Genomic DNA, 8623 nt, shown 5'->3' with positions numbered 1-8623 from the left:
AACTCTGAGCATCATTCCATTAGCTCGAATATAATAGATAAGAGTTTTAAAAAAAACAAAAATACAATGAAATTTTGCCAGAATTCATTGACATTGTCCACTGACCCGTTCATATGCAGCACTAGCTTCTGTTAAGAGTCGACAAAATGGTTATTGCCACAATCATAAAAACAGATGGTTGTTAGAGAGTGAGACAGTCCCCTGCACAAAATGTATTGCATCCTGTGCTGTCAAAACCTATGGATTTCTAAACATTTGCCAACATCAAATATATAATATCAAAATTATATTGTACTACACGGAAAAATGCTACCAGCAACCAAAGATAGCATGCCTCCACTATTAACTGAAAGCTGAATGGGGGAGAATAACACGGATGTTGATACAAGATTTACAGAACATTTAACTGGAATCTTGGCCATTTTCAACATTTTTTCCTCTTAAGAGAGCCAAAGTGGGCCCTATAGCACTACCTCTTAGTGCTCTATAGGACCACGAGGTAGTTGTAATGCTCTTCTTAATTGGGCTCTGACTACAACCATTTTCCTGGAGTTCAGACTTTTTCTCATTTAAAGCTTGATAAATCTGCTCCCAACCAATATTTGACTTGTTTCCTAGAAGTTCATACATGAAGCTTGTCAATTCTACATATGCAGAAATTTTAAGGTAATATAACCAATTCTTGCAAATAATTGTATATACACATAAATAAGCCAGTCTGAACTTTCTTTCTCATTCAATGCATACCTGTAGAGACAGAAGCTGAATCTATAGTATTGTTTTCAGAGAAAGCCACTTTTGGGTTATCTTTTGAGCTACGTTTACCCAAGGCCACTTCCCCATTATTCAGTGGTGCTGCTTCCTTGTTTCTTTCACTACAATGAGAACTTGTAGTCAGAGACTCCAAGTTCGCATCCTTCAGCAGTTGAACATCGACAAGAGATGAGTATTCTATCTGATTGACAAATATTGACTGTTATTGTCAAGTTCCTTTAAAGATAATGTGGAAAATCATGTAAATGACAATAAAATAACAGAACACATGATATTTCTGATATACCTCTAAAGAGCCATCCTCATTGTAAACTGACATTTCAATTTGCTCTGTGATCTCTGTACTTTCCTTTCCTTCCAAAAAAATTGGGTACTCTGGAACAGGTACCAGAATGATTCTCATCGACACATTGTCATATGATGAAACTTTTCCAACCTAAACAACAAAGATGTCAAAATAGAGAATCACTAAATCCATTAATGTATCACCATTAATCAAATATATGTCTATAAAATTTCACATTGACTGGAGATCAAAAGAATCATACTCGTTTTGGAGAAAGCTCAGGACACCATGTTGATGATAACTCCACCAAACGGTACACAATCACATCACCTTCCTACAATCGATAGAATCTTATTATATCGTATTTCTCAGTAGCAAGAAAACAAAACTACATGACATCTCACACCACAAGCCATAAGGCCTGCCAGCCATATGTAGAACATTTCAGAAGCGCGCATGCTATTCTTTACCTGATATAATGGTGCAAAAGAACACAAATGCAGGCAAAGTAAAAAGAAGACATAATGCGGATTCAAAAATAACAATCACTCTTTGCACTAGAGCATCAGAAACATAATAAAGAAAAAAAGACTCATCATTTTAACAGCAAAGCTATAAGTAAAATAATAAAGAGCAAACCTTGGGTTGGCGCACTAAAGGAGAAAGGCTCTCAAAATCTAAATGATCATGTACTGGTTGTCCTTCTTCACCAACAATCTTTTCAATGGCCCACTCATCAAAAGCTTTATCATCATTGCTCCCCCTCATGGCCTTCTCCCTGCCCCACTTCTGTCCTTTCTTCTTGCTGGTTATTCCATTCCACTTCAATGTTTCCTGGAGAGCATAAATAATAATATGTATCATTCATGGGGGCACTTATATATAGGTAGTCATAAATTATCTAAAACCAAAAGTTCAGTGAGCATATGACAAGAGCTTAGCATAAAGACATCTCAACACAAGGTTTCACTAATTGCACAATCTTTATTAACGCATATTGAAGCTTTGTTCTCAGTCTAGAAGGAATATGGACTTAATGCAATCAATGACATGAATAAGCATTAGATGAATCATCCTGAGAACACAGCAAAAAGGGTTTAACTAATGACTTGTTTCCTACAGTAGCCCATTTTATATTATCCAAATTTCACTAGTACAAGGAACCAACATGTATCAAATGTTCATATTAGGCTCATTCACTTATAAACCTTGAAGTATTGATCTAGTAACAAAATAAAAGTGCTCCTAATAAAAGTTGATGAATTCCAAAAAAAATAAAAATAAAATCAATCAATTTAAAGACAGGCTTATCTCTTGTTCATCTTAACCTCATCTGTTTTAAAACTTATTGATCATTGAGCATCCTTGTCTCAAAAAGGATGAAAATAGGAATCTTTCCAAGAAAGGGAACCTGAATGAAAATAGAAAGATTCTTAAGAGTCTATATAAATCTAATGGTTGCCAGGTAAATTGTCTTAAGAACATTGTAGTAATTTTAGTATATTTCCTCCTATTTGGCTTCAGTTCAATCCTGGCAGTCAAGTGCTAAATATGCCATCCTGGACCTAAATGATTATCATACCTAACTAGTAATTTTCATGACCTTGCATATCTTCTAACTTCTAAGTTCACATGTTGTCGTTCCTGCTTTTGACAACTTGACTTAAAAGATTGTTCTCTAAGATTTGTGCAATTTAAGACATGCTTCTAGACTTCCACTCTTGGACTTATGTTTACTTAAGCACATTGCAACCATTGCAATTCGGGTATACTGCAACACAAGGAAACAGACAACTAGACTAAACTTCGAGATCAAGTCATGTATTCAGAAAGTACTTCTAGCTTCAAGAAAATACTGGTTGAGAGTATAAAAGAAATTCTGGGATGGATGGAGCTTAAGATACTAAAGATCTTATTTTTGGCAATCAAGGCATATTCAAATGGAGCTTCATTGTCAGTGATGTGAGCCAATCAATTTGTAATTTCAGCAAAAGATTATTGTGTTCTGGCACATCCACAATGTCAGAGTGGTGTCAGTTCATCTAGTACTGCAGCATGGGTTTATTTCAACAATAATTTGATAAAAGAGGTTAAATATGAAGTTCAGAATAAGATTCTTAGACTAAGATTTTGTTGCACAATCATATTACTACTCAAATTTTATCACTCATAATTGCTTCTTCTACTATTATTTAATTGCAATTCTAAACTATAGTTTACCAATATATGTTGGAATTTGGAGTGATTCATTTGAGATAAATTATTTACGAAAATCCGTGCAACCTTATCTTTTCACCAATGCACATTTTTTTTCCTAAACTTGGATTTTACTAATTTTGCAGTCATAATTTATGGACAGACCTACATTACCTTCAATTCAATATGTCATGAAATTTCAGAAATTTTCCTGAACTTTTGCATGACTTTCCAATTTTGAACTTTAGAAAAGAGGAAATATCTATTTTGCGGATCTCAAAATATGGGACTTCATGGAAGATGAATATTGTAAGGTCAAGTATGATGATTTTCCCTTACATTAGTCACCAATTGCCAATTTTTTCTATACTTTTTAGCTTTTTGACATAATTTTTTTTTGAGGAAGTTGACTTTTTATTAATTTTTAGCCAACCTTTCACTAAATTCCTAATCTAGAAATTCTAACCCTCTCCCACGCACTCACGTGACAACACAGTATTCTTAATGATTTTCTCTTGGCATTCAGTTATCATAGAGATCACCAGTGCAGCACCGAATCTGTATCAGCATGTCACAACCAAGGTTCCCAGTTTTGGCCGATCCCAGCCGATATCAGTCGGTTTGCTGGTTTCGGCTGCGGTTTCGGCAATTTCAGCCGAAACCCGATCCATTTCGATCGGGATCAGTTTCGGCAATTTCGGCCGAAACCCAATCTGTTTCGGTCGGGATCAGCCGTTCCGGCCGATCCCAATCGAAACGGGTGGGAACGGGTCGGATCCGACCTAGGGGACATCAATAATTAATGTCCTCACCCCCACCTGCCTCTCTCCCTTTTCTCTCTCTCTCTCTCTTCTTTTTTCCTCTCTTTCTCTATTTTCTTTCTTTCTCTCTTTCTCACGGATCTCTTACTCTCTTTCTCACCAGTGACTGAGTAGTGAGTAGATCTCCGCTTCTCCGGTGACCTCGACCTCCAGCGACGTTCTCCGACGAAGATTTGACGACCTTGATCTCTGACGACCTTGGGTAAGTTTTTTTTCAATTTATTTTTCACTGTGCAGCAGGTGCTGCTGCAGGTGCTACTGCATTGCTGCTGTTGTTGCTTCTCAGCACAGCAGCAGAAGCAAAGTGGTAGCTGCAGCAGCTTCTCTACTGCAACAGCACCTGATGCTGCTTATGCAGTTATACCTCATAAATTTTAAATTATTTTATATTTTATTTTGATTTTTGTTTATATTTTTTAGTTGCAGAGTTAAAATATTAATGGCTCCAAAAGAGAAGCCATATGATACTGACATTGGGTGGCAACATTGCAGCACTATTGGGCAAGATAAAAAATGCGTTAAATGTAACTGGTGTGGAAAGAAAATGAGTGGTGGTGTTAGCCGTTTGAAAGAACATTTAGCTGGAAGACAAGGAAATGTAGCAACTTGCACTCAAGTGTCTTTGGAAGTTAGAAAGTAGATGTTGACTCATTTAATTGGCAAAAAGAAGGATAAACAATCTGAACAACAAAGAGAGTCAATGATTCGTAAAGAATTGATGTATAATCCTGTACACATTGATGATAATAGCAGTGAGCAAAGTGAGAAGGATGAGAAAAGACAGATGAGGAGGACAATGAAAGAGAGCAGAAATATGTATAGAGAAGAGGAAGAGATGAGAAGAAGCATTGGTAGTAACTTTCAGAGATCTAGATCAGTTAATATACGAGGAGAGAGAGCATATGGGGACAGCAGTTCTACCCATAGGATTCTTAATATTACAGCAGAGTTTGAAAATATTGGACCAATGAATACATATCTTCAGAAAAAAGGGGTCGTACACAGACTTCCATCAAGACAGCTCTCAAAGGAATTAAAGATGCAAAGAAACACATTGGTAGTGCTATCTCTAAATTTTTCTTCTACAACTATATTCCTTTCAATGTAGCTGATAGCCCTTACTATCACACTATGGTGGATACTATACAATTAGTAGGGCATGGTGTTCCCATTCCTAGTTCAAATGATATTGCTACTAAATATCCTGACTCAGAGGTAGATAAACTTCATATTTATATTGAGACATTTAAACGGTATTGGGATAAATTTGGTTATACACTGATGTGTGATGGGTGGACTACACAAAACAGAAGAAATATAATTAATTTCTTAGTATAATTTGGCATGGGGACAATATTTTTGAAGTCTGTGGATGCTACTGCTCATTTTAAAAATGCAGATTATATTTGACAGTTGATGGATAAGGTGGTACAAGAAATCGGTAAAAAAAGAGTAGTCCAAGTGGTTACTGATAATGGGGCAAATTATAAAGCTGCTGAAAATTTACTGATGATTAAAAGACCTCATTTATATTGGACGCCATGTGCTGCACATTGTATTGATCTGATGTTAGAGGATATTGCAAAAGAGCCTGAAATTAACATGGTCATATGTGAAGGTCAAAGGTTAACAAATTTTATATATAACTATGGTTGGGTTCTTAATTTACTCAGGCAGATGACTAGCGGTAGGGAGATCATCAGACCCGGGGTCAATAGATTTGCCACTCACTTTTTAGGCTTGGAGAACATCATGCGCTACAAGGATGATATTATGTGGATGTTTACATCACAAGATCCATATGCTAGTTATTATCTTCAGTATCCTTAGTATTCTCAGGCACAAGATCCAAATGTTGGTTATTATCCTTTTCAAACGCAAGTCACACAACAAGATCCATACAATATGACTAGTATAATGGAATCACTTTTTGGAGCATCAGGTCTCAAACATCAATATTTACAAACTTATGGTGATTATGATGATGAAAACTATAGAAATTTACGAGAACCAGCTCGGTATTCATCAAAGTTTTAAATTGTGAGTAATTTTTGTTTTCTTATTTTTTGTCATTTTTTCTAAATTTTTCTACATTTTTCTGTATTTTTAAATAATATTTAGAATTTTATATATTTAAAAAATAGTCCAATCCGATGCGAACAGCCGATACGTATCGTTTTTCTGGACGGCCGATACCGATCCCGATCCCGATACTGGGAACCTTAGTCACAACTCACAAATGACAGAGATACTTAACTCTCAAGTTTCTCTCCCTATATTCATATTTTGTATGTTTTAAAAATATAATATGCATTTAAGATATTACACATTAATTGCAAATATTGTAATGAGAATGTTTAAGAGGTGATGACTAATAAGGAATGTCCCTTTCTAACTTAAATTTTGAGGTTGAGAATTAATAGTAAAAACATTTAGGTTCATCATAGAACTGACTCCGCGAGTTTCAACCTAATGTAAGCTGCATGATTATGACAACAATCTTAATTGTACATTATACAGTTATAAAGAGAACCAAACTTTCAGTTTACCCAAATAAAATACAAATGCATCCAGTTTATTGCAGGAATATTATGGTGTCTAGTTCAATTATGTGCATTGCATATGAAGCATCAATGCATCTTAATTAATTTGCTTAACAGAAACTATACTAAAGGGAAGTACTTAAACATGGACCAAGATCACCCCAACATCAATAAGCAACACATCAAGTCACTCCGTAGAAGTTCAAAGAACAAACCTAGTGAACGATTAAGAGATTAAAGTTTCATTAATTAGTATACAGGACTCATTCATGATCATGGACTTAAGTGCATTTGATGCTACTAGCCTGTAAATTCGAAGTACAAAAAGAGAGAACCATTTCACCATTTTACATGGTACGGATTCTCCGGCACCTTCCCCTTCCTAGCAGTATTTTTTACACAACAAGAGAAATTTTTGTCACGAGACTAAGCCACTCTAGAATGTGGCACTTAACGAAGGCAACATAAGGCAAAATGTGCACACACCTATATAATGGTGAAAGGACTGCTTGAAGATTTCAAACCTGTGGCTACAGGTTTAAGAATGGAAAGCCTTACCATCGAAATGATGCCTAGAAGGAATGAGTACTTCCATACTCTAGCTGTATTAGTATTGAGTACTCACTATTGAGTTATTGGATACTTAAAGACTATCTCATACTAACTTTAGGCAAATGGTTTTCATATAAAAATGATAATGGAGATAGGACTTGGCTACTTCTAAACTACCATTTTACATACTTTGAAAGTCCAGTTCTTTTAACTTCATTCATCTCTATTCATTGCAACAATTTGTGTGAAATTCAACAACATTATATCTTTCCTTACTAATTCCGCCATGTTAGTTATGGTCTTTCCTTCTATATGAATTAAATCACTCATTCATATAGGTTCACTAAGCATCTAAATCTATTTTCATGGATATGGATTGCCACATTGGGTGTTTAGACCAACATTTGGTCATGCCAGTAAATTATTGAAACCAGTACATGAACAGCTCGATATTCCCAGTCTCCAATGCCAATCAGTGGCAACCACACAAAAAAAGTTGATTGGTACATATCATGTTGATGCTCAGCCAACCAACACTTCCCTAGATGATCTAAGACTTTGAAAGAGAGCCATGTTATCATTTCATGAGATTTATTGATGAATAAGTTGATGTGCCTGGTTAGACAACATTACGTGTAGTAATAATTTCTATATAAAAGAAAAATACAAGTAAATGCATAAGTGCTCTTTTATATATACATATATGCATATATATGGAGAGATGTATATAGAGAGTAAATATATAAACGCTACATAATCTTTACATATTGTATGCTTATTTTTTCCACTGTTTTGGAAAGCGGTTGGGCCTATGCAGATGAGCTGCCTAGTCACTATTTAGCGCCCGCATAGGCGGGTCGGACCGCCTAGTCTGCATTTGGAGGTCTATAGGCAGGCCAAGCATTCTAATGGTTCACAGGCAACTTCTTGTCCTAATAGGCTCCAACTACAATAGTGTTTTATAGAGGAGTGCTGTCAAAACCAGAATAAAAAAAAATAAAAAAATAAAAAAAGGGGTTGAGAGAGAAGGGTGCACGTGCCCTGCACGTGCAGCCCCTCCCATCTCCCTCTCCAGCACGCGTCGAGGCTGATAAGGGGGGATTTCATCTAATCCGAATCGGATTAGATTTAATCATCTTCTAATCTATAAATTAGCCCTAATCCTCTCTCTCTTCAACCCCCAGCCCTCTTCTCTCTCTCCTTCCTCCTTTCTTTCGCTTCTTCCTCACCGTCGGAGTCATCGCCGTGGAATCGGCCAGCCGGAGCGTCGCCGGAGGAAATTGGAACCACCACACTCCTCCCCGGTGAGCCCTCTCTCATCCTTCTAGTTTAATTTAAAATTAAATAGGTAAATCCGAAATACCTAATTTGCGGAATTCGGCCTTGTCAGCAAATCTGGCCGGCCGGCGGCTTCGAGTCGCAACCGCATCGTCACCGGAGGCTCCGTGCTC

At 36.4% G+C, this 8623-nt stretch overlaps 1 protein-coding gene across 2 annotated transcripts in view; it reads right to left on the bottom strand.

Annotated features, from left to right (window-relative positions):
* Nucleotides 1-254: 254 nt before the first annotated feature.
* The window catches only part of LOC140798247 (coilin-like), a 28806-nt gene continuing 20437 nt past the window's right edge, over nucleotides 255-8623 (bottom strand). For both annotated transcript variants that reach the window (XM_073152042.1, XM_073152043.1), the window contains exons 9-13: nucleotides 1700-1894; nucleotides 1323-1394; nucleotides 1061-1210; nucleotides 748-955; nucleotides 255-614 (exon numbers count right to left, since the gene is read on the bottom strand). In XM_073152042.1, coding sequence (XP_073008143.1) covers nucleotides 403-614; nucleotides 748-955; nucleotides 1061-1210; nucleotides 1323-1394; nucleotides 1700-1894 — 837 coding nt within the window. In that variant the 3' untranslated portion in view covers nucleotides 255-402. The remainder of the gene's footprint in view (nucleotides 615-747; nucleotides 956-1060; nucleotides 1211-1322; nucleotides 1395-1699; nucleotides 1895-8623) is intronic.

This window comes from Typha latifolia, chromosome 11 (assembly GCF_019914945.1).
Source record: "Typha latifolia isolate L0001 chromosome 11, TyphaL0001v2, whole genome shotgun sequence".
NCBI classification, from domain to species: Eukaryota; Viridiplantae; Streptophyta; class Magnoliopsida; order Poales; family Typhaceae; genus Typha; species Typha latifolia.
The sequence above is the reverse complement of the archived record's forward strand: the minus strand, read 5'-3'. Positions and strand labels throughout refer to the sequence as shown.